The sequence below is a fragment of the Eulemur rufifrons genome, chromosome 7 (assembly GCF_041146395.1).
Source record: "Eulemur rufifrons isolate Redbay chromosome 7, OSU_ERuf_1, whole genome shotgun sequence".
Classification (NCBI taxonomy): domain Eukaryota; kingdom Metazoa; phylum Chordata; class Mammalia; order Primates; family Lemuridae; genus Eulemur; species Eulemur rufifrons.
Window position 1 is genome coordinate 240,901,617 of NC_090989.1, and position 26,417 is coordinate 240,928,033.

Sequence of the window (26,417 nt, forward strand, 5' to 3'; positions counted from 1 at the left end):
CATCAGGTGTTTAACCTTTACCCAACAAGCCAGATCAGCACTCGACTTAGTGCAAACACTGCTGGGCTGGCGCCTTTGTTCAGTCAGTGCCCCAGGCTGCTGCCTGCGCATAGCTTTAAGTTGACCCATTTCTTCAGGTCTATCCTTTCAAAAAGCCTGCAAAACTCAGATCAAATTAAGAAGTTTCCCTCGGTCATGGGAATAAGGCTGGCAGCCCAGAGAGGCTGTTCAGTGTATCTGCCAATTTAGGATTTTCATATAGCTCCCAAGAATGTCTAAACCACATGACAACATTGTTGCTCAGGAGGGAAGAGACCCTAAGCCCGGCAAGATGGAAAGGAAATACTGCAGACACAGCAGCTACATTTCCAGAAGCTCCCCAGGATAGTGGTTGGCACCCGGTAGGCACTCAGCAAATCTCTGGTGCATGACTGAATTTTCACCACCATGGCTAAAACAGTCTTTTAAGATGCCTCCCTGTGGATTTGTCTCCAACTTCTGAAGAAAGCACCACCACAGTCATCATCACAAACTATGACACTGAACAACTGGAACTAGTAGCAAATTCCTCTCATATTAAATGTGGAGCAAGTTAAGTTTTGCTTTGATATTTAAGGAGACTCCACTTAAATTTTCAGAAGGATGGGGATTTCAACACTGGCATCTTCCCATCTGTGGGGCACAATAATAGTCCTCCAAAGACGGCCACGTTCTAACCCCCAGAATCTATGAATATATTACCTTACATGGCAAAGGGGCAGATGTGATTACATTTAGGATCTTGAGCTGGAGACATTTTCCTACCTTATCTGGGTGGTCCCAAAGTAATTCAAGTTTCATTAAAATATGGAGGGAGGAGGCAGGTCAGAGAGAAAGTGGAAGAAGCTACGTTGCTTACTTAGAGGATGGAGAAAGGGGCCATGAGCCAGAGAATGCAGGTGGCCTCTAGAAACTAGAAAAGGTAGGGAAATGAATTCTCCACTGGAAGAGCCTCTGGAAGAAATGCAGCCCTGTTGACAGTTTGATGTTAGCCCAGTGAAACTCATTTCAGACTTCTGACCTCCAGAACTGCAAGATAGTAAGTTTGTGTTGTTTTAAGCCACTAAGTTTGTGGTAATTTGTTACAACAGCAATAGGAAACTAATAAACACAATATTTGAGAAAAAAGAACACAGAGAATAATGGTGACTAAATTAGCATTTCTTGGCATTTCAGCCTAATGAAAGGCTAGATTAGTGTCCTCTACAGAGTGATGTTGCCAACCACTGCCCATCAAAACTGTGGTATGGTTTTTAAGAGTATAATACTCAAGTACGGATTGCTCAGATGCTTGCTATTAATCAAATCAGACTGTAAGAGAAGAGTGACCATTTCTCTGGGGCATACATGCCTTAAAACAAGTAGTCTCACTCTAAAGTCTTGTAGATGGTACACAAGTAGAGTGTCTGGCTAACCAAGCTCACAACCTGGGCTTGCTTCAGGCAGATGGCCGACACTGTGCAGAGAATACCACTCAGCGAGGTGGTAAGCCACCATTGTGTAAAGACGACAGTGATGATCACACTGTGTAACCAGCCCTCTCCAGCAGGCGTTATGCAGTCACGCTTGAAAGGGTGTGCTCACACGCTGTCCATCCTGTGATCCAGGACACTCATTCATGAGAGGTCTGTGCAGGACTGGGAAGTTGATAGCCGTGCAAGGGGGCAAACCAATAGGCTCACAAAAGGCTTGAACATGTGACCTCCAACATTACCTCTAGCAACTGAGTTCATCAAGGGGAAGTATGTTTAACTGTATCTGTTTTAGGTTACCTAACCCTAAGGCCAGAAAGAGACCCTGGCTCCCTTTCCTTCCCATGTGCTGAAAACAGCTTCAGAGGAACGGCAGTTACACAGCTGATGACTGCACATGAGGAAGGGCAATGACCGTGGCTGTCAGTGTCATGGGCATATCACGATAGGCTGACGACTCGGCTAAGGACACCGGAGGCTGAATGGCAAAGGGCATCAGGGTAATCCTACATGTTGGCAAAGTTCTCCACCAACAAAAGAGATCTCATCACACTCCAACAGCATAAGGAAAATAAAAATAACTACCATTTATTGAGCACTTTACTATGGACCAGGGATAGTGTGTTACAAACATCTAATCTTCACAATCACCTTAAAATAGAGGTCCATTGTTAATCCCATCTCACAGATAGGAAAACCAAAGTTCAGGAAAGTATGGTTTTTAGGTTACATGGCTAGGAGGGGCAGATCTGGCACTCAATCCAAGCCTTTCTGCCCCTACTGTCTACGATTTTTGTCACCATGTTATATTACCATTAACATAGTAGCAAAAAAAAAAAAAAGACAAAATTTTAGGGAAAGAGCCACAGAGAATGGCATCATGGTAGCAACCTGCTTGCAAGCCAAGAAGAGATTTATCTGCAGCCATTTATTCACTGGATCAATATTGTTTGAACATTTATTCTATGCTAGGAATTGTGCCCGTGCAACTTGGAACCACTAAAATACCAAAGGATATCAGGTAGCAGGGCTTGGAGACACAGTATAGAAAAGCAAAATTCCAGACCATGTTCCAACGGTGAGAAAATCTGCCAACTGAACAACTCCAGCAATTGGAGGGGCAGGACTGTGATGCCAGCCACTAGGAAACAGCAGAAACAGGCTGAGTGACAATTCAGCAGGTGACAATGAAGAGGTAGCATCTCAAACAAAAGGTGTGAGGTTTCAGGTGTGAGGAAAAACCTCAACCCCAACATGCGACAGCTCAGGAAACAGAGCCAGGGACCTACAATAAGGACTGGGTCTCCCTTGCATATAGGACGAATGGTCACTACTGGCTTGCTCACCTGTTCAAGTGACAGGCTAACACAGGGCAGGGCAGGGAAGCAGAGACCACTTCAACCACAAAGCCTCTTCAGCAACCCTGAAAATGCCCTTTACACGTTGGATCCTAAGGGTCTACCCTTACCATGAGGGAGAGACTCAGTTGCTACCATACAGAGGCGGCCTTTGGGGCTTAGAACACCATATCCCCCAATATGGCACTTTGGCATGCTATTCTGAACTGGAGGAAACTGAGAGAAACTCAGAAGGAGAAAGATCATTTTGATTTCCCCCACCTTTCTCCCCTGAAGCATGGCCATTAAAATATTCTCTCACTGAACTCACCTGAAAATAGATCATAAGACCCCCATTTCAGAGGAGTCCTGCCATGTCCCCAGAGGCCAAGAAGAGTCTGAACCAACAGGTCTTGCTAAGTTCCCCCCAGTTTATTACCATTAGGTCACACTCCCTTTTCATCCAATCATACTTCTACATGACTGTCCATCCTTCATCAAACTCAAGCATAAAAATACAGTTTTCTCTGTGGCTTTCAGAACTTCAATTCTGAAGGCTCCTGTGTCACATAAGTTGGATTAAATGAATTTATGCTTTTCTCTTGTTAACCTATCTTTGATATAGGGGTGTCGGCCATGAACCTTATGATGGGTAAGATACTTTTTCTCCCCTACACAGCCCAACTAAACACCTTTTATCACAAATATGCCAAAGTGGTAGAGAAATGTGAGGGTATACTTTGAGTTCAGCATGTCCCAAAGTGTGTTCCTGGAAGCTAGGGTAACCACAAGACCTGGTTTGCCAAAGACAGCCTCAGTTTACCCATGCTGTCCTGGGATGATTATTAATAGTGCCCTATTTCATTCTCAAAAATGTTCCACTTTGCTGGGCACTGAAGTGAGTGTCTGTAGTCCCAGCTACCCAGGAGGCTGAGGCAGGAGGACAGCTTCAGCCCAGAAGTTTGAGGCTGCAGTGCACTATGATCATGCCTGTGAACAGCTACTGCACTCCACAGCCTGGGCAACACAGCCAGACCCCATCTTTTTTTTAAAAAAGTTCCAGCTTAGACAATAAGTTAAATGGTTAGCTAACCCAGCAAACTACTTCTGGGGATATTATTAGCTGTGTTGTCCTTCTCTGAACCTCTACTATCCCAAACTATGCTGTAAACCGTGAATAATGAAATATAGTTTAAAAACAATTTTGATTAAGAAACTGAGGAACTTTTTCTTAAAAGCAAAACATCTGTTATGTCATGTTACTACTATTGTGTTATATACAATTTGGGAAATAGTGCATTAAATAAAGTTAAACAAGTCTGGTTTTTGTTAGAACATGTGGCTTCCCAGAGATTTAATATATTAGCATGTCATGAATTGCCAAGAGGGTCATATACTGGGCAGTTTTGCCAAACTTAAACACAAAACCTTTTATTCATGAAATGTCAAAAGAGATCAGTGTTCCACAAAATGCTCCTACATTTTCATTCAACAAATACAGGTGTGCAGTATGTCTTGGAATTATTCTAGCTCCTGGAGTTGGCAGTGAACAAAACAAAGTCCTTGCCCTCAGGAGCTTTTGTGCTAGTCAGGGAGACAGACGATAAATCTATAAACAAATATTATAATTTGGAAAACAATGATCCCCCAATTGATTTAAAGTCAAAACAAAAACCACAACATCTAACAATTCTTAGGGATATTCATGAAGCAACTTATCTTCAGAGATGATTTGGCAATGATTCACGTCTGTCAGAGGCCACTGCTGGGCGTCTAAGTTTCCCTTAACAAATCCACCCCCCTTGAAATGAGTGTGCTTCACTCGGCATTCTCATTAATATAAATGTGCTTTGGGGGGAGTCCATCTTTATTTGGCTTTTGTTTGTGGACTATATTCACAATATGTGCCTTGAATACCATTTCCTGTTCTATCTAAACTGAGGTGTTATTTAAAACAGCATCACTTTGAAAAGGGGTGTTTATAGGTGCCTACCACCCAGGGAATAGATCAGAGCAAATGGACAGTTACTACATTCCACGCCACACATCCTCCCTACTCCCCCAGGACTAGGATGAGGGACGAGGTGCTTACACGCACACATACACTCTCTCTCTCCCCCCTACCCTTTGATTCTGTGCAGAATAGAGACTCACATTTAAATGAATAAGCCAAGTTAAAACTTTCCCTCCTGGAACAAAGCAAAAGGAAAGCCTCTTTATGTTGCAGGGACTATAGATGCCACGGGCTGAGCCTGTCCCAAAGATTCCCTCCACTGCTCAAAAACTAAGCCATCTTGCTGCGTTTAGCACTTCTCACAGACCACCCACCCAGACACGGATACACGAACCACATGTGTGAGGAATGCTGTTCGGCTAGGAAATCAGTATCAGTGTTTCAACCTTATTACTTGCACAGACGGCCCTTTTAGTGCAACTCATTTGTTTTATCTTTTCAATAGCTTTGATTATTTTCTTTTAATGGCCTGGATTTATCCTTTTCTACCCTTTTGAAACTTCAGAACTCTGCGGTGGGGACTATGTGTGGTGGAAGACGCGATTACGAGGAGAAAATGAGCAAACGGCTTTGCCTTCACTCACCGTCTATCTCCCTGCTCCTGTGGCCACCTATTCCGTGCAGACGGCCCAGTCCCCCAATCAGCGCCCTGAATTATTATAAAAGTGGACTCAAAAAGCCTTCCCATTCAGGTGGTAGATTATTTTGGCCATTATTTAAGAGCCATAGGGCCCAGTTACAATTACTGGAGTGTTTTTTAGTTTGTGCTGTGTGTTTCTCTCACTAGCTCCTGGGGATCATATAGGTGACCCTTCTTTAATTAAGGGGAAATTAAGACGAAGGGTCCAAGCTGAGAGCCAAGGGCAATTTAACAACTCTGAAAAAGACTGGAAATGCCTCTATAGGAGGGGACCACATAAACAGGAAGGTGTGGATACTATTACCTGGCAGAGAAAGCAGCAGCATTGAAATGTGCTCTGTATTTTCTATTTGGGTGGTATCCCAGGCGCAGAAACCAATAAAATACCCTTAGTTGCACCACTAATCAGAAAAACAAGACCAGGTTCTGGACACTCTGTCCCTGGATTACCAGAGAGGTCTGGGGGTCAGGCCTTGGTTGATCTGCCATCCCTCTCCAGCTTTCCTGGAATACTAGGGGGGACACGCTCTGAGACACAGGGCAGCAGATGTATGGAGGAACACTCTCCCGGGTGAGTGCTTCAGCAGGCCGCGATGCTGATCTTGACTCTTTCTTCACACTGGAGAAGATGCAAGGCCATCAGCTATTATTTCACATAAACAAATGAGTATCTATGCTGAAATAAGGGAAGAGATTAGTTCCATTCAACTACGGTCATTAGAAAGTCTTACCGCCACCCCAGGCCATCTGGGACTGATGCCTCCACACCTAAAATCAATTTCTAGCTGATAAGAGACAAGGCAGCCCACACTATAATCCCCTAAATGGCTTGTCAGCCCGAAGATAGGGTCTGTTTCTCAAATTTGATGTAAGTCTCTTTAATATTAAGTAGAGAGCATCACATTCAATTCCTTGGTTACTTGCCAAACAATGTATTTTATTCTCTTTGTTGTAGTAGTTCTCCTTTCTGTCTAATGAAGAAGGGAGCATTTCCTGCTGCTAAAGTAAACGCATGGCCTTTGTAAGATTGACTCTGCCGAGCTGTATAGCACATCGCTTAGTTTGTGAACAAAACCTTCCGAGGAAGTTGGAAAAGAAGAAAAAATATCATGCATAAGTAGCCCAGTTTATTCCAAGAATGTGCCCCACCACTTCTTGCTCAAGTCTCTGCAGAGCTCGAAAATATATACTGGCTTTAGGACACAGAAAACGGTGCTAGACACTGGAGACCCAAAGAATGAGGCATGGACACGCTGCCCACAGCAGGTTTTGGACACATGTTCTTTCTCTGGCTGCCTCGGATCTCTCCGTTTGTTCGTCTTTAGGAGCAGTATCGCTTCTTGAGAAAAGGCTAGGGGCTCATTCTTCCTGTTTGCAAAGTAAAGACAAACTTTGGTCAGATGACTCTTAGCAAATCAGTAAGACCATACATTTTAAAGAAAACGGTACTGCAATAGATTAGATATAAACGTAAGTAAAACACCTATTTCTATCCATCTGTACTTACATTTCAACATGGGTTTTAGAGATGGGAAATACATCTTATGTGTGCCTTGTAGTTCACATAAAAGCATGTACACACACATACACAGTGTATCTTTCAACATAACTACACATACACACTCCATTAAAAAGATACTGACAGATTTATAAAACGTATTGGCCTTGCGCTGTTAATCTCAAGAATACATTTTTACTTAATTTATTTTTGCACTGCATGGTAGCTCTGGCCACCATTAAGGATCTGTCAGCATTTCCATCATAACTCTATTTTCAGAATACTGGAGTACAAGTGCCAAAGTACATATTTACAGTTCACAGACAGCAGTGGCTTTGTCTTCCTTTTAAATTGACTTCTTCAATGCATCTTTACAAGGAATATTCAGAAATGGCAGTGCCTACATAACAAAAAGCATCATATAAAACAAAAGAGGTCAAAAGATATAGATTTCCAGCCCAAGACTAAACTAAACCACGGGAATCGACTCCTTAACATTCACTGCAGCTGTAGTAGTCTCTACATCATAGTCATAGTTTTAGAGCAACAGTCCAAAGCAAGATTACTCTGATAATATATGTATGTGTATATTTATATATATATATAAATATAGGAGCAGTACATAGCATTAGTACACAAAACGCTAAAGGTGGAAAGTAATAAGCATACAGCAGGTTACTCCAGAGCTGATCACTTCCACAGTGAGAAAGATGAACACAAGCCACCAAACACAGACACTGACCATTTCCAACACTGAACAACCAACTCCATTAAGTAGGTAGAGTTAAAACATTTAAGAGTAAAGTCTCTCTTAAGTATATTAAATACATTTATGGGGCTTGAAATGGTAAATGGGATGTTATGTAGGCCTAATTTTTTTTTTTTAAAGATCAGGTGGGTCTGTAAAAGGTATCAGCAAAACTGTTTTGGTGGAAGAAACTTTTTAGTGGAAGAAAACCAATTTTATTGGTTCTTTCTGCAAAAAGTTTATTATTCAGATTAGAGAGATTTGTTTAGCAATTTTAAATGTTTAGGACACTCAAGATTTTTTCTTTCTAAAGCTTTTGTCTCTTGATCTGAAGTTTTAATGTTTTCCCCTACTTTGACACAATATGAAAGCATATATAGACATACTTATTTGTCTACATTAAGATACAGAGGCAGATTGTGGTATAGATATGAAATAACTACAAAATGCTTTTGTTGCTAACATGAGTGTTACATCCTAAGATAGAAGGACCCCCCCCCCCCCCCGACACACATCCTGCTGGAAAACCAGAGGCAAAAGCTAATTTATAAGGGGCTAGGGGGTTTCTTTTCTGTACATACATTTTTTCCCCCTTAAATCACTGGGAAAAATTTAAAGAAAGTTTATCATACTCTGGCTGGTTCAAACCATATTCACATTCACCCAATTAATTTTATCTGAAACATCTATTTATATATATATATACACCAAAGAAATTAAACCCTGCCATTTTCCCTTTGTGCTTTAAAAACCAAAGCCACTGTTAGTGTACATATGTGTCAAAGATATTTTTAACAGGTTTCAAAGTTGAATATATATAAATGTGGCCGAATTGAGTGGGTTACTTTAAGTAACTTTGAAATTAATTCAAAGGGATTTATTATATCTGCATTTAAAAATTAGATGATAAGAGCAAGAGTACCACTTCAAAGAAAATCCATGTGACTCTTACTCCGTCAGAATTTCGTGGAAAATTCATTTTGCTGTCATGAGTAGTAGTAGATCGGGAAGTTTTTCTGAATTTTACCAATTTACAAACTTACATTTTATGATATTCTGAAGGCATCTGCTTTATTACCTAATTTTCAGGTCTAGGATTTATCACTATAATAGCTGCTCTTCTTCTTATGCTTGTTTTTTGGTCATTTCTTATCTAACCTAGCATTCTCATTAATATAAATGTTTCTTGTTTGGTAATGTAAGGAACAAAAAAATCTTTACATTGCCAAATCATTGTTTTTGCCACACAATTTCGTTACCAAAATAAAAATGTCCCAAACGACATATATCCATTTCTAGTTAAACTACACAGATATTATTAGTTAAACCACACAAGTTTCTGGTTTAATAGAAGATGTGGATTAGCAGTTAGAAATTTAAAAAATTTTTTGATTTTTGCAACATTTTCCATATAAACATTGCCCACCCCTTCCACCTGTAAAATTAAAAAAAAAACACAACTAAAACCACACAATTCATCAGTCACCTAACATCTAAAAGGACTCAGAAAGTTTCTCTGCAATTGCACATTGAGAAGTGGACTACACAACAAATGCTTCAAGTACGGTTCATGCCAATCATCATTAAGAATCATAACATTATTGAGAAAGTACACTTGTCCTCTGGGAGGACGCTTCAGAGGAGTAATTTACAAGGAGCATGGCTGTATTATAGTTTTTTTTAAAGGAAAAAAATAGTTTCTTTGGATAGAAAGAAACAGTGTAAAAAAATCCCCTTTTTAAAATGCAGAAATAACTCCATTATCAATCTGCATTTATATTAGTGCCCAAAAGAATGGGTCTGGAAAGACCATTTTCTGTACAGACACCAGTTAATCTCTGTATGAAAAGACAGCATCTGGCATGGGAACAAACAAGGGAGATACTGGTCTATTAGCACACATAGAGACTTTCTTAAGGCTGATCCAGTGATGAACCTTTGGATCCAGAAGTATTTCTTCATTTCTTTTCTTTTCAGTTGAGTTCCTAGTGAAAACTTAGAAGATGAGCTGTTCTTACTTTTCATTTCTCCGTTTTTGGAGAAGATAGAATAATGACACCAAAAGTACTTTGGTTTTTTTTTTTCTTTTAAAAATAATTTGCTTTCTTTTGCATGCCACAGGACAGATTTCTATTTTCAAAACAAGGGTACAACAAGAACAAAAATATCCACCCCACCCTCCAAACATCTTTCACCAATACAAGAAATTCTTCTGGAAATATTAGCAAATGACTAAACAGGTATTGAACCACTGAATCTACAAGTTAATACATAATCTGTTATGGCAGAATAACCAAGAATTTCCCCCAAAGAAAGATTTTAATTTTCAAATATAAAAGCATCTAAGAGAATCATATGTGAACAAACAAAAATCTCTTATTCCAGGTTTTTATGGTAAAGATGAATAACACACTGGCAGCTGATGAAAGCTGAAACTCTTACTAATAAATAGATCCAAATTAAGAATTTCTACAACATTTTTCTAGAAAACAGGACCAGAATTCCTTTTTTTTTAAAAAAAAAAATGATCCTGTGGAATGCTTTTACTTCCATATTTACCTAATATTATAACAGTAAAACAGACACAAGGATGTTGATGACAGCTCAACAATGCTGGATTCAGGACGTTTACAGGTACACTTTTGTTTAAAAGTCCTACAGGTTTATTGACTAAGGCTAGACAGCAATTCATATGATCCTATTTGGTGCATTTTCTACCATGGTCCAAGATCATTACATGGATACAGCCAAGGACTGGGCCCCAACTTTCAGGAAAAAGACCACAAAGAAGAAAATCAAGGTGGCTATTTGGTCCCCCCAGTTGATAATTTGTGTCCTGGAACTGGAAAAACAAAAGGTGGAAAATATAGACTGCAACGAGTTAAAGGACTTGGAAAAAGTTGGCGGGAAGTGGCACGGTATACGAGTAAGGTCACTGGGCTTGGGATGGCAAGGGCGCTGCATTGAAAGAGCATCCACGGGACCAAGTACTTAGAATGTCTGGTGGTGTCATTCCCTCAACGACTTTAGAACATCTGTATGCGATAATAAATAGATCAGTTATGTAATAAGGCAGTGTGTTGAATATGCATTCGTCCTGTGGAATGAACCACCACAGAGAGAGATACATGATACCATACACATTCTTTAAGTTTTCTTGTGTTGTGTTTGATTTGTTTGTTTTCAAGGCTATCCAGGCTAACTCTTCCCGGGGATTTCCTTGGAGAGAAGAGTGGTCCGCTGAGGCTGGTTTGCTTAACCTCTCCTTTATCAAGAGATGATGACTGGCTTTAAAGAAAAATAAAGCTGAACGTTGTTTGATTTTTATTTTTTTCCCTTTTGGTTGCATCATTCTGAGTGTTTTCATATAAACAACAACAACAAAAAAATCACAACCAAAAAAAAAAAAATAAACCAATAGTTTTTGATGCATCCAGTTGTTGTATCCTCAGGATGTTCCAGATGTTTCCAGGTAACTCTGTAGTTTACGGACTGTGGTTTTGTCCAGCGAGCAAAGATCAAAATCAAATGTTGTGTTTGTGATATGAAAGTGTCCAGTTTCTTCTATAAGGTTCACGATCTAGATGAGTAAAGAAGAAAAAGTTTGAGCAATAAGCAGCAGATATTGAAAGGCAAAGAAAGAAAGAAAGAAAGAGGTGGTCAAATATGGAACCAAGTGATAAACACTTTTATTTATAGCAAGAAAGTCCTATACCATAAATAGGATCAAACTATCTCTTAGCCAGTGTGGTAAGTCAAAGGTATATTAAGCCTTTGAAATTCTCAATGAGAACCTGTGCTGTGTTTCATAACCTTCAAACTGATTCCTGCTTTCGAGTCATCAACAGAATATTTTACAGTGAGTGGGTGGGTAGGAAGAGAGAGAATTTCAAGACCCCTTAAAAATTAGTTACTGACTCAATGGACAGTGGAGTACACTTACTAGATGTAAGGCAATTCCAGCCTAGAAATAACAAAACACCTTTTTTGTACGCACACATGCACACGCACACACACACAAAGATCATTTTTCTTTCTGATTACTTAATTCTTGGAAAATTTAGAAAATACAGGAACCCACACAGAAAAAACAGAAACTATCTACAATCCTACCGCAAAGATTAGGGGTAGGAACTGGAACAGGGCTCAAGGGAGCCTTCTGGGGAACTGGAGCTGTTGTGTTGTTTGACTGGGGTACTGGTTATATAAAATGTGTTCACTTGGTGAACATTCATCCAGCTGTATGCTTTGTTATATTTCAATGAAAAATTAAAAATATACATTCCTCATAATTGTGTTCAATTGATTCCCTTGAGTATTTTTGGGAGATATATGTTATCTAGAAAAAAAGGATGCCTTTGTTTCCTCATTTGGAGTTGTTACACCTTATTTTCTTATTGTATTGGCTCCACCTCTCAGAAACATGTTAAATGATAGTGGTGACAGTTATAGTCCTCTCTTGCTCTGACTTTCAGAAGGACAATTCTGAAGTCTCAACATTAAGAATGATGTTGGTTATCAGTTGAGAGATTCTTTTATCACACAAAGTGCCTTTCTATTCCTATTTTACTAATAATTTTATCAGAAATGGATGCTGCGCCTAGGCAGTATGGGTTTTAAGTAGATGTGCTGGGGGCACATGGAGAGGATGGAGATTGATTTTAGCAAGCCTTGTAGGGTAGAGAGGAAAACTAACATCAGGGCAATGGAAATATATTTGCACAAAGTAAACAGTCGACAAACTTCCATTTAATTTTAGTTGCCTGTTATTCCCTTTCTATCAACTTACCTCTAATGCTCTTTAGTTCAATAATCTTAAAAAAGAGAATAATTTTAATTATTTAGCCTATTATTTATTTAATGAAGTTTTAGATTACCTAATGCCAGGTTGAAAAACAGAGCTTAAACTTTCAACTTTTTCTTCTTACAATTAATTTTCTTTAAAAAAAGAGTAAATTTGTAAACCATTCCCTGTAGGTCAGTGACTCTTAATAGAAACTGTGCTCCCCACACTCCTGATGTATTATTTGACTTCCACAGAACAATAAAAGAAACATTAAGCCTCAATCCAGTTAATGGCTCAATTCCAGATTGAGCTGTTCTTGCCTTATCTAATCTCTGGAACTATTTTTTAGAGATATAACTATGGCTTTATAATAATAAAACAAGTTACTCCCATTGTGGACCCATGACAGACACTGCAAACCAACTACCTAATATCCATTCATCTCTTCTTTACTAACAGAAACGTGATGTTCTGAGCGTGGCAACATGCCCAGCTACAATGCTGGCCTCCACAGACCCACTTGCCACACTTGGCAGACACTGCTATTTACAATTTATTTGTCAGAAGTCACTGTGCTTTCAGGAAAGTTTTTGAAAAAGGTACGGACAATAGGCATGTGCCTTTTGCCTTCTGTCCTTCTTCTTGTCTGCAACGAGGATGAAATGCCTGGAAGTGCAGCATCTATCTTCCCATTGAGAGGATAAATGCAACATATGGAAGATGGCAGAACAAGAAGACAAAGAGTCTGTGTCCTCAGTGTCATCTTTTAAGCCACCACATTGACCATAGATTACTTACCTCCTGGCCTACTGTTATATGGTGGGAAGGCTGGGCAGGAGGGAACCTGACCTGCTTAAATCACCAGACCTAGGGCTCTATGACATAGTGTCAAGAGATTATTAGAAGGAGTATGTCCAACTATGGTTAAAGTACTACATTCATGTAAAAATTCATCAACAAGACCTTATTAACACTAAAAGACCTAAAATGGACACTCATTTGTTTTATTAGTTAACAGTTATAGAACTTTGGACAAGTCACACACACACACACACACACACACCCCTACACATGTACAGACCTACAAACACACAGCTGTGGCCACACACAGACCTTTCCTGCCAATCATATACTTACCACATACTTAACATTGCTAAGAGTATGCACTTTCTGAAGTAAATTATCTTCTTCACTACATGTGTAGAAATACTACAGATCTAGTGAAAAATGTATAAGTTTCAAGATAAAAACAAAGAGCCTGTTCAGAGCTTAATGTAATTTCAAATTTATACAATGGAGGCAAATGACAAGTAGACCAGTGTCTGACTCCTCTCTTCAACCAGCTGGCCAGTAGGTAACTGACAAAGCATTCACAATAGAGTCCTGAATTTGGCAAATCAAGTTCTGACTCTGTTTACTCTTTGAATGGCATTAAACAGAACATCATAATCTCAGAGCCTCAGTTTCCACATCTACAAAACGGGGATAATAATGTAACCTGTTCTACTTATCACACATGGTTGTGCAGAGGATCAAATAAGATACGGTAAATAATGCTTCCTTATGAATGGTAAATTGCTGTATAGATAAGGGTCACATTATTATGATTACCATGGAAATATAAACTTATCCTTAATTATCTGGGAGGCAACTAAACAACACATGAATGATCAGACCTGGTGCTTTTTCCTCCTGCCCTCAAAGACTGTCAGCCATTTCATTAGCACTAAAACAAATGAAGCAAGGAAAGTGCCAGAAAGGCCTGCTTAGAAAATAATTATAATAAAAGTTTGCAGGGAGAAGGGGAAAGGGCAGGAGAAGAGAAACAGGAGACAAGTAGTTGAAGTAACGGGCCAGTATTGCAATGTGAGAGTAACAGAAGTAGAGCCCTATGTTTTCCCTTTAAAATTACAGGTAACTCGCTCTCTTAATAAAGCAGTTTTCTATGACTCAATATAGCTGCTCTCTAATTACTTAACAACAAATAGAAAACTGGGCAATAAAAATTCCTTCTAGAAAAAAGCCACTTGATTTTAAAGCAAATAAACGTTTCTATCCACTAGGAAACCCAGCCCAGTCATCTCCTGTGCGTTGCGCTGTCTTGCAGGTCCCCAGTCTCCACCACCAGCCTCCTACTGCCTCCACCATCCTGCCCGCAGCCGCACGCTCACAACGATATCAAGGGGATCTGATAAAGCTAACGAAATGAGCCCCATGTTTTTACAAGAGCCCATAAGAATACATCAAGGTAGATGCAGAGGCAGCCTTAACGCACAAGCAGTGGCGGCAGCGGGGCAGCGCAGGGACTACTTGTCAAACGGAACGGCATTAATGATTTGAATTATTCGCGGATATACCCACGTCCTCAATTAAGTAAAGGCTCCATAAAGAAAAATAAGTGTGCATTCCTTTCCAGGAATTCTCATAGTTGGGACACCAGAAACACAACATTAACATGCTTTATTCCAATGACACAGGCCACAAAGCCTGAAAACACCCTGCTGATGCCTGAAGAACTCCACTCTGCCTTTTTATAGGAATACTCTCTCTGCTGCTGTAGTGTGGCTTTACCGTGGTATCATTACCCTGCACCACACTGCAATAATTAATGCCCATCCAAAGTAACAGAAGACAGCGTGACTGCAGATAAGAAAAGCAGGCAACAGGGTACGTCTGGGTGGTGGTAAAGGAAGAGTGTGTAAACTGTTTAACTCATTCTTCAGATGATGGTGGTTGTGAAAACATTCCTGATGGATTCTTGCCTGCCACGTCAGCCTTTTAGGGGGTACCACGCAGGCTGTGGGTTGTTTTGCTTTGTTTTAAACAGGACAAGATCCCCTTGTTAAATCTGTGACTCCCTCCCACAACTCTGTTTTTTAATTACAAAAAGGTGGATGCATTATTTTTAGTTTGATTATATTTTTAAAACCCAGGGTTCTTTCCCACTGGAGCAGTCTCTTCACTGAGTGAGAAATAATGAACAAGCCTGGCTTTATCTGTTTGTGCCTAGAGTGGAGTCGGATCTGGGATAACTCAGGTCTTCCTGCAGAATGGCCTGTGTATGGACCAGGAAGCACTGTCTACCGCATGAAAATGTGTGCCCTGCCCTGGGTGAAGAGGCTCCAATCTACACGGGGTACTAAGATATGACAGGTAACTTCCCCAAAGGGAGAAAATCATACTCAGCAGAACCCATCTCAGGGAGGCTTCTCTGTGTTGTTAGAAGGAATACTTGGACATACCACTCATTCCCCATTCCCTGAAGACAATTCTAAAAGAAAAATAGCTGGTTTCTAAATTGCTAAACTGTCCTCTAAGGAAGCCTGGTTTTCCTCAGAGTTTTCTTCCTCCAGACTAGGGATGCAAATCCAGGCTCAGAGCTGAATTGCTGGGGAAGTTAGATGTGCTCGACTTCACTTTCCAAATAAATGTGGAACACATGGTTTAAAGTGAAATCAATTATTACTCAGGCCTAGGTACTTTTATATTGGTTTGTGTTCACTCTACTGTATTTATACCCTATTGAAAAAGTGGCTTAGGAACACAGATTCCTTGATCCAGTGCTTTCTGTTCATTAAACTAGAAGCTGACTGCCAGGACTGAATGCCCCCAGAGCAAAGCAAAGCTATTAACCACTTTTTGTAAGCCAAATAAAATTGTCAGACCAGATTTTTGGATAGCATGCATTTAACAGGGAAGGACCCATGATGTGATCCTGGGTGCACCAGAAATTCTGATTCAGGTGTTCACGTCTGCAAGGCGGAGAATACGTAGACTTTGTGGAATGCATTCCACGAGATGAGCAGCCCTCAAGGTGGAGAATAACATTAGTCCTCAATAGTGCTATGTTTTACAAAAGGAATTAATTAAGCAGTAAACCGTGACAGGACATGCATCATGGTATCATAATCACAAGCCTCAGCTGCATTACAAGGCAAAAGGCCAAAGACTGAGAGCTTTCAACCAGCCTGGGAATGCAATTAGGGTGAAATGCTGTGTGCCCTGGAGTGCCTTTATGCCAGGTTAAAAATTCATAGATATTACTCTCTCCCTCTAGAATACTAAAATAATCTACTTGGATGGAATTCTCCAGTAAGCTACCTTCCTTCACAATTCTTTCAAAGGTCAAAATAAAGGACAACATTAAACTGGGAATGCCAACGACACCCCAAGGTAAGACCCTGCCCAAAGGCCTAGTATCCTTGACTCACTGATTGGGCTTTCGTCGTGAAGGTGGCCCAGCCGTGCCCAAACATCTGTCTCATCCTCCTGTGAGACTCACTATTTGGGCCCAGCTTGGGCATTAGTAACTTTATTGGACAATTGCTCTACAGTGGTTCAGAGCTGGTGTTTGGGAAGAAACAGGAAGATCAGCTAATAGACTTACCATCAGCATTCAGTCAATTAGCCCCAAGTAATTGGTAAATAATATGGAAAACAATTTTCAGTTCCACCAAAGAAAGCTGAAGAAAAATACTAGCAAAGTATTTAGGGTAAGCCACTCAAATCCTGCTCTCTACCCATACTAACTCAAAAGGAACTGCAAGAAATGCAACTTATCCACAATTAAGAATCATAGGTCTGCAGTCTTTTGTTCAAATCTAAAACTCTAGAACGGTTAAAAAGCTTATCAGACCAATCAGGAAACTTGGCAAGTTTGAGAGTGTGTATTTATAGATTTAAGCAAAAACGTACACAGAATATAAATGTGACCATCAGCCATTAAACATTAAAAAAAAAAACCCTACACACAGCTGGAGTAGATTAAATACTAACTTCAAGTCATTTGAAAGTAGTAAAAAAAAAAAATTCAAACAGTGAAACAATCTACAAATATGCCCTTGAATTTAGAATGCACAGAGTTCTCTTTGGGTGTTAAAGAAAAATTATTTTACCAAGAGCCCTTTTAATGCAATAGAAGCATGCACTGTAACTGGATGAAAACTAAAAAACACGCTTATCTTCTCAAAACATCAAATTGTGCTAATAAAAGTTTCCCTACTCTACAAGTATTCCACAGCTGAGTTCATAATAATAGAATGTACATTGTACAAGATAAGAGAAATGAAGAAAATATTTATTTTCCTTAGAATAGCATTGGCAAAAGGTTACTAAATTGAATCACAAATGTTTACAACACTTGACTCAAATTCTTATCACTGTTTTCCCATGAAACCAGAAGCCTGGCCCCAAAGGTTTCTGCATTCCCACTATCCCCGCCCTCAGCCCACATTACAACATCAGCCAGCTGAGGGATGACTACATTCCAGTTATCACCTCCAAAAGTGCTCAGTTTTCATCCTCCATAGCACCAGGGGAGGGAGGGAGATAATCGCAGAGCTCCAAAGCAGACTTCCGAGTGGCCTCATAAATAAGAACTCTCCCCAAATACTTCTACAGGTGGCATTAGCCCAGTTCTGATTGTGTGGGGCTGCGTGGCTCCCGGGTGCCATCACACTACCCCAGGACAAACTAGGCCTTGAGGTTTCTGGAAAGGGGTATGCTAAAAAGCATTTCTCACCTGCTGCAGAATGTGTCTTTCCCTCAGCGTCATTAACCTTCTGTGAAGCTCTACCAGTTCATCTAGGTATGCCTGAAAGAGAAGAGTATCCCCCCAAAGAAGAAGCACTTTAAGAAGTAGTTCAAAAACAAATGAATACATAAAAAAGAACAGAGAAGCAACAGTTGGCGGTTCCTCCGCCTACCACGCTATCCCAGGCTGTGGGCTCAGTGCCCAAAGGGCTCCTCTGTAGACCACATCTCTCCTGGACCATTCATTACCTTTATCAAGCCAGCCTGGGCGGGCGGGTGTGGAGAGAGTGTGACAATTCTTCTATTTACTTGCACTTAACAAAATTCAAGTGAATAGATTGACCTTCCCCCAACAATGTCTCTTCCAGCAGTAAGGGAATTCAATGCTAAACTGTGAGTTTAAACATGTTATCACAGGCTACTTTCATGTTTTCATTCTTCAATCTCAAAGTTTTTTGACTAAGAGAAAAAAGGCTAAGTTTGAACATGGAAACATCAATGTACATTACTGACTGTATCAGGGCAAATTCATAAAAATTTTAAAAAAGGCTTCTTGGTCATACCAAACATTGCTAGTAAACAATGCCAGCAAGTGACAGAAGAACAGAAAAAAGTCTTACGACAAACAGAGATCACTACCTAAATTAACATCTGGTTTGTGAAGAGATGTCCCGAAAGGGCAGAAGGGCACCTCTCTTTCCATGTACTTAGACTCATGAGTCTTCCTTGGCTTAACTGCATGGGTGCCCACAGTACCATTTGCAATAAAGCCAAAGGAAGGATTTGTGAAGCATGAGAGAGGTCTGCCCTGACCCTGCAAAGCATGTTAGGGCCCTACCCATACCAAGTGGCTTAACCCCCACCAGGTCTTGTAGTAGGATTTCAGATGCATGATGCATACTCTGGGAAAGCACACTGCACTAGGATAGTATGTCTTGCTCCCCTACCTCTGAGATTCCTTAACCCACTACCTCTAGCACAACTCTCTTACCTCCCAATCCAATATGCCTGAAATTCCCTGGCAATGGAGGCATCATAGCAAGTGATAGCATAAGGCCAAGCTTAATACTGAAGATATAAACAAGACATGGAAAATAAACTACAAAGCATGAGATGAAGTACTCATCATCTGGGCATCTTGGGCACCTCTGATGAAGAAAATGAAAGGAGAACCGGCAAGGATGATCAAGGGGAAGACAGACGCGGAACACTTGTCAGTGTTACAGCCTTCCTAGTAACAGACTGGAAACCTACCTTGTCACATTCACCATTCTTTATTTGCTTATCTGATTTGCTTTGCTTTATTGGACTTTTCACTTCAAGAATCTAGGGATCAAAGAGAACACTGTGTTAAATTTTATTTCAAGCACCTCTTAGCTAACCAATCACATAAACAAAGGTACTCACTGAATGAAATGTTATACAATCATATCACTTCCCAAATAGCATTTCTCTCCTATACATTTTCTTTCTTCTCTTCTAATGTTACTTTCTCTTGGAAAATAAATTACTTGTATCTGAAATGCTGAGTCAGAGCAGTAGAACGTAAAAAAAAAAAAGTTGATGATAAGGAAATTGATCTAAGCTTCCAAGGCTGCTCCTCTTTTGCGACAACACGCTCACCATATGTAGAGCAGCTGAGTTATATTGAGATGATAGTCCCCTCTGGCAAGAAGTTTTTCCTATTCATTCTGCTGCTTCAGCATGACTACCAGTGCTCAGTATGCTAGGGATGATAAAAGCAAACATTCAAATGCCCTTTTTAGTATCTGACTTTCAGATTCTAAGAGTTACTCATATCCACTAAGTTGATTCAGCTTCAGAAATGAGGATGGCCACGAGTTATACTGGTTGCTCCCAATCTGGGATCTTCCAGCTCAAGAAATAAAGACACAGGACTATATTCTGTGTTTCAAGCAATGATGTGTTTACCCATGTTGAAACACCAAGTGCCCTTCCTTTTATCCGGACAGATTACAACTTAAGTCATGAATAATAGCTCTGCATGCTTGTTCAGAAGCTTTGGTGGGGAGCTACATTTCTAATTAATAAAAAGGAGAAATAAATTATTATTTAATAAATGCAGCTGATATCTTAGGTTCTCCAAAATTTAGGATCATGAGGGAAATATTTTTAAATGGCCTTCACTTGAAAAAGCTAAGAAACACTAAATTTATTAATAAGTGTTTACAAATCTGTATACACATAAAAAGCAAAGTAATTTGTAAAGGCAACTCAATTTGTAAGTTACAACTCATTACCAAGTAGGCTGTTATAATTGGAGACAATTAATATTAAAGGAGGAAAATGCCCAAAGAAACTTAACTGAAGTCTCATATTCTCCTACTATTCTACCTATTCTCTGCCCTAACTTAATCACACTTCTGTTCACAGGTCTACCATATTCTATAACGTAAAGATTTTAAGAATGAGTCCGCTTTTAATTTGTAGTAGCAAGAACAGTGATTAGGCTTGGAAGCCCAAGTTCAGGTCCTAGCCCTATGATTTAACAGTTTTAGGCCTCCAAAGATGAAATGAGAGAGAGGAACAAGGTAACATCCAGATTCCCATTTGGCTTTAAAATTTTATGCTTCTGGTAAACATTTTACTTGTTGAGGATAGGACCATGACACTCTGGAAAAGACCAAATACTCCTAAATTTTTCTATATTGTTCTTTGAACTGAGAATAGTGCATAAGTAAGAAATGTCCTTCTAACAGTCTTTCCTGAGAATCACACTTATTTCTTCATTTTTAACATTAAGATAACCAAACGACTAATTGGATTGGGCTAACTTAAAACATAATACTTTTGGCAACGCAAAGACATTACTTAATAGCAGAGGCAAGGCAATCGTTTTAACACGCCCACTGTAAAGGAAACCAAACACTCTACTACACTCAGAATTTCCTTTCTCTATTGTTGAAAATGAGACCTCAAGGGAAAAATCAACGCTCTGAGACCTAGGAGTAAGTAGGTCAGTAGATGGCACTCCTCGCCAACTCAGACACTAGGGCTGGGTAACACAGACAATCCATGGAGATTTCTGGCAAGGGGAGGGGGTGGGGAAACAGTGCCTGTGCCTGCCTGCTTGTCTTGTGCATTGGAGAACTGAATTCTGTTCCCATCATATCCCGCCCCCTCCCACGGTCCCATCCCCCATCTAGCTGCACTCTGGGTGTTGAAGTGACCAAGGACGCTGTATTTGCAGGGGAACTTTGCTAACTAGTTTTAGAGAGTTCTGCCACCTTCTCTTCAAAGCAGAAAATAGAACATTTGGGCGCTTAAGTCCTACCCCACACATTCCGTAAGTGCTACAGCACAGAAGGCCAAAATACATTGAAATCCTAGTTTCTTTCTTCTGAAGCTGCAGTGGCAGGAACAAAAGCTCCGGGTGTCAGTGACCCGCCTCAAGTTACTGAGTGGCTGCCCAGAGAGGGCTCAGTTAATCTTCCTTCTTTGATCTCTCCCTGCTCCAAAATAAACAGCTTTGTCAAAACCTCATTCTGAGAGCTGAGCCCTGCTGAAGACAATTGTTTTATTTATGATCATTTCTTATCTTTAGGGAAACAACTCCAGAATATAAAAGTACAACACCTTGTCTTCCACAGGCTTGTTTCAAACCAGTTTAACTGGATAGACTCTTTTTAATTTCATTCAACATGCCTTGCAGGCTAATAGGTGATTTATGATATTCTGAATATTAACTCAGGTCCAATGGATCACTCCCTTCCTTCAAGTCCCCTTTCTCCCTCCCTACCATACTTTTGGCTAAAAAAGACCTGGTATTTTGTTTTTGTTTGAAATTCACATAAGGGAGGTTTGGAGTGAAAGAACCATCTCTGGTTAAAATGGTGCAAAACCACTCTTTATTATTTCCTATTAATTTGTACTACCAAGGGAAACAGAGCCACCCAGTCTGCCTAGACGCACCATTTATGGTTATGGGAGTCTCTGAAAATAGAAGAACTGTGATTACTAGCACTTCTGTCCTTAATCTGAGGATATGGCTTGAGAGTCAAATTTTCAAGATTTTATTTTTCTGTATACCTTTGCGAGGAATGACAACTCAATTATCCAGCAGATGGATTCTCTACTGATAGATCTCTCATGTTAATGATCATTAGTAGCTCCTAACAATACTCAGGTTAATTGCTTGCTTTGTTGACATGTGGCTCTCTGTTCACTTTTTTTCAGTAGTTAGAAAACGTTTGACTCAATTAGCACTTTCCCTCTTCCCTAGTCCCTGGAAGATTTGCGAAAAGGCATCAGACAATTCAGCTTTGTTAGTACTTCACAGAAACTCGAGGGATCCTTATCAATGTTCAGATAGAGAACAGCCAAGCGGTATGAGAGGAGGAAGCTCACTCTTCGCATCTTGGCATCAGGCCTTCCCAGTATGTTTTCATCTATTTTATTTGATGTGAAATTTCATATTCATATTCTCTTTCTCCCACCTTTCTCCACTTCCTCCTTTCCTTCTTTCTCACACATATACACACACATTCAAATATAAGACTGAAAACATATTCCAGAGTGAAATTTAAGTGACTTTTAGATTTTTAAGAAATTTTTACTATCTTACCCCACCAGCATGGAGAACTAAGAAATACTAGTCATTTTTTTTAAGTCCCAGAACATGGACTTAAAGGAATAGCATCACACCTGACCCAATGCAGGGGATTTGAGAGGTTAAGAAATCAGTACTAAAATTTTTAAAAACCTTTTTTTGCCTTCTCAGCTCCAAGACATAGCTCTAAGGAGGCAAGGACTCCTGTGGTACATATATTTCCTATCCCAGACTAGCTAAATGTAGAAGCATATTGACTTTCTTATTATGCCTATAGGTACACGGAGAAAGAAACATATGATGGAGCATTACTGGCAGGGGGACAATTCACATGTGTGAAGCTACATTTATCGACTAGACATGCCAAGGAAGCACTGCTGTGCTATTTAATTGGATAAGGTAATTTTTACCCTCTCCAGATAGATGATATTATGCGTTTTTGGTTTTGTTTTGCTAGACAGGTTAGAAAAAAAAAAAACTAGTCTGACAAAGAATCTAAACTTTTCCCAATAGCTAGGCATGGTCGGCTCCAGACTGCCCATTCTGGAAGGGTTTAAGGGCAGCTGTCAGGTTTGAAGGGTAAGATAGGGGCTTGTCGATGAAGCTGTGTCTCCTCAGCAAGCACAGTCTTCACCACGACTGGGACAGATGCAGAAAGAGACTGATGAGGGGCACGAAAGCACACCCTGAAGCCCTTCACTCCCAGAACTACCGCCACTGCTACTGCCCATGAAGGATCCTAATTCTGATAACACCACCCACTGGAAGCAGAAATCAAGCCTACATAGGTTTAAATAGGATAAAAAATATAGTCAAGATCCAAATTCTATTCTTTTTGCCAGCTCTTACTGAAGCACAGATTTACAAAAGGATCCCAAGTTATCCTGTTAGCCAGCCCAGTGTTCCCCTCATCTGATTGGCTGTGATGTTTATGTCCTTCCTTCCTTTACTCTCCCCTTGTGGTGTGGGGAGGCCATGCAGAGGTGAAGCATGGCTGGGCCCTGGCAGGCGGGCTGGCCCTGGAGATGGGCCGGGCAGGGTCAGCAGGGAGCCGGATACGGAAGAAGAAGTGACCGACTGGCTGAACACCCGGATGATGAGGCTGGGCTTCCATTCTTACGCAGGACACAAAGAAACTGCCACTGAACTGTAACTGGTGCAGTAAAGAACACGGGTATCATTCCTACTTAACAATGAAGGATTTAAGTTATACATAAACTGTGTAAATGAGGAATTTTAAATTTTAAGAGATCTGTGCTTATGCTTTACACAAAATGTAAAATGAAAATGTCTTCAGCTATAAAATAACATTTTCCAAGTAAAACAAGTATTACAAATTCAAGGGCAAGACCGCTTAAAACTGTAGGATGCCTGTGAAACAAAATTTTCAGAAAAACACAGTTCTTTAATTTTCAAGTTAATATTCACACAGTAACTTGAATTATGCAATTATTGTAGAGGTCACAGGAAATCTATCTAAACAAAAAGATAAGAAAAACTTATGATAATGAGAATATCAACTCAATGTACAATGAGACCTTTACAATATTCATGATACTTGAAAACAGTTTATTTTAGTAGGTAATGAAAATATCCCAATTTTATTCATTTGTTTAATAAGAGCTCTACCTCACAGCCTTAGAAATTCTGCCTAGACTTTATCCAAATAATTATATTTTGAGTTGACTGTCAAATTAATAAGCTTTCCTTTAGCTCAATTTATAGCAATGATAACGACCACTGTTTCCTCTCCATTTTATTAATTATTCCCTACAATCCTAAGTGATGACCCTTTTTTTTGGAGAAGAAAAGTGAGGCAAAGCACCTATAATAATAAACACCTACCATCAACTGAGTGCCAAGTACGGGCTGTACATTGCCTAATGCTCTTTACACATATTATTTTTCATCTTCCCAATAACCTGCAAGGTAGGTGTTAATGTCATTTACAGATGAGGAAACTGAGCATCAGAAGTTAAAAGTTATTTCCCACCAGTATATTACCAGTAGTAAAGAACCAGGCTTTATACCAGCCCGAAGGTCATATTCTTTCCAATTACGTCACCTACTTACTGCTGAGGTGTAAAGTATACAGAAATCAGGAGTTATGGGCAACACTTTCTGTCACCATCCCTTCTTGCACCTGCTTAATTAATTCCTCTAATCGACCATACTCATCCTCTCGTGATAACAGAAGTTCTTATACCCAAACTATGTGTTTATTCTTGAGGTTGTGGCTTCAAGAAGGACTTTGTTTAAATTACAGGGTAAAAAATTTTGTGTCTTTGTAAAAATGATCTTATCTAGTTCTGCAGAGTCTTGAAAAGTGAAAACCTGACAGTATACCTGGTTGTTGTTGGTTTTTAATAAGGGCGGTGGAGGTTCATGATGTAGGGGTGAAGAAGCAGAACTGCTTTCACTGTCGCTGCCATCACTTAAGCTAACTCTGAAAAGAAAGAGAGAGAGGTCACATGCAACACTACGAACAGACAATTCTTGAAATATCCATGGAAATAGGCACGGAAAGTAAGTATTCCAAACATTAGCCATTGAAAAGTTCATTTTAATTCACAGCCGCTAACAGGTATTGGTTCTTTCTTTGTATCCAGAACCCTGTTAAGTGCTTTACCTGCCATTTCTCTTTTCATGATCTCCTATTTCATAGATGAGTAAACTGAGACTTAGAGAGACTAGGTCACTCATCTAGGGTCACAGAGGTAAAAGCGGTGGCTCTAGGATTCAAGCCCAAGCAACCCAAAGCTAGTGCTCAGCCACTGTACTTTACTGGTGTTATTTATTCATTTAATCTCCTTTCTCCAGCTCCACCTACCTACTATCATCAAGTATGTTACTCAAGTTTACAGAAGGTCAGCAAAATTAGTTTGTAGATTACTATTCCTATTTTCCTTTTCCCTTACCTCTTTGCTACAGATGGAAAAAGTAAAGTTACAAATATGGCTAGAATACAGGCTGCAGGAGTGGAAGCAACTGCTACGAAGAATGTGGACCAACAGCCCTGCACCACTGACAGCTCAGAGTGACATCTGAGGATCGGATGTGTGAAGTGGGCATGCTAGAATCACCACAAATCCTTTCTACTGTGTCACGATTCAAGGCTGTCTCTAGTTCTGAACACTGATGAAACAATTCATTGGAAATCTACTACAGCAACACAAAGAAACAGTGTGTTTGGGATAACCAGTTTAGAAAAATACAATGATATCTTTCAACAACTAAAGACAATGAAAATACCACCTCCTCCCCTTTTTTTCTTTTAGCCAGAGTAGGAGATATTTCTTTCTTCTACTCTGCTGAATGTATGCCGTCCTTCAGTGTTTGCTCCCTCTCTCTGGTTATACAGTAACCTAATATAATATGCTTCACAGAAACAGAAAATGCTTTGGAAATCAGGATAGGTTTTCTTTCACTCTGAATAGGCAATCACATTCTAGCTCTATAATGTATTCAGATACACAAGATACAAGAAAGGAAATGAAAAGGATACACTGGGACATTCTTTTAGCAAAAACTGATGGAACTTGTTTTTCTTAACTAAATTACATTAATGAAGTGTTCAGTTGAAGCACTGCTTTAAAATGCTTCTTGACTGAAGTGGGAGGCTGAGTATTTAAACTGATTAAACAGTTGAGACTTCACAAGTGCACTGAAGATCAAATGTTACGCTGGCACTGCCGTGCCAGCAGCACATGTCAGGCGGGGGAAAGAAAAGCGTCCCCAACAATGTGAACCTCCATCAGACAACTCACAGACCTATATGATC

The 26,417-nt window shown here is 39.9% G+C and overlaps 1 protein-coding gene across 2 annotated transcripts in view; it reads right to left on the bottom strand.

The window, feature by feature from the left end:
* Nucleotides 1-6,418: 6,418 nt before the first annotated feature.
* The window catches only part of MLLT3 (MLLT3 super elongation complex subunit), a 249,900-nt gene continuing 229,901 nt past the window's right edge, over nucleotides 6,419-26,417 (bottom strand). For both annotated transcript variants that reach the window (XM_069474240.1, XM_069474242.1), the window contains exons 8-11: nucleotides 24,983-25,082; nucleotides 19,321-19,392; nucleotides 18,056-18,127; nucleotides 6,419-11,328 (exon numbers count right to left, since the gene is read on the bottom strand). In XM_069474240.1, coding sequence (XP_069330341.1) covers nucleotides 11,197-11,328; nucleotides 18,056-18,127; nucleotides 19,321-19,392; nucleotides 24,983-25,082 — 376 coding nt within the window. In that variant the 3' untranslated portion in view covers nucleotides 6,419-11,196. The remainder of the gene's footprint in view (nucleotides 11,329-18,055; nucleotides 18,128-19,320; nucleotides 19,393-24,982; nucleotides 25,083-26,417) is intronic.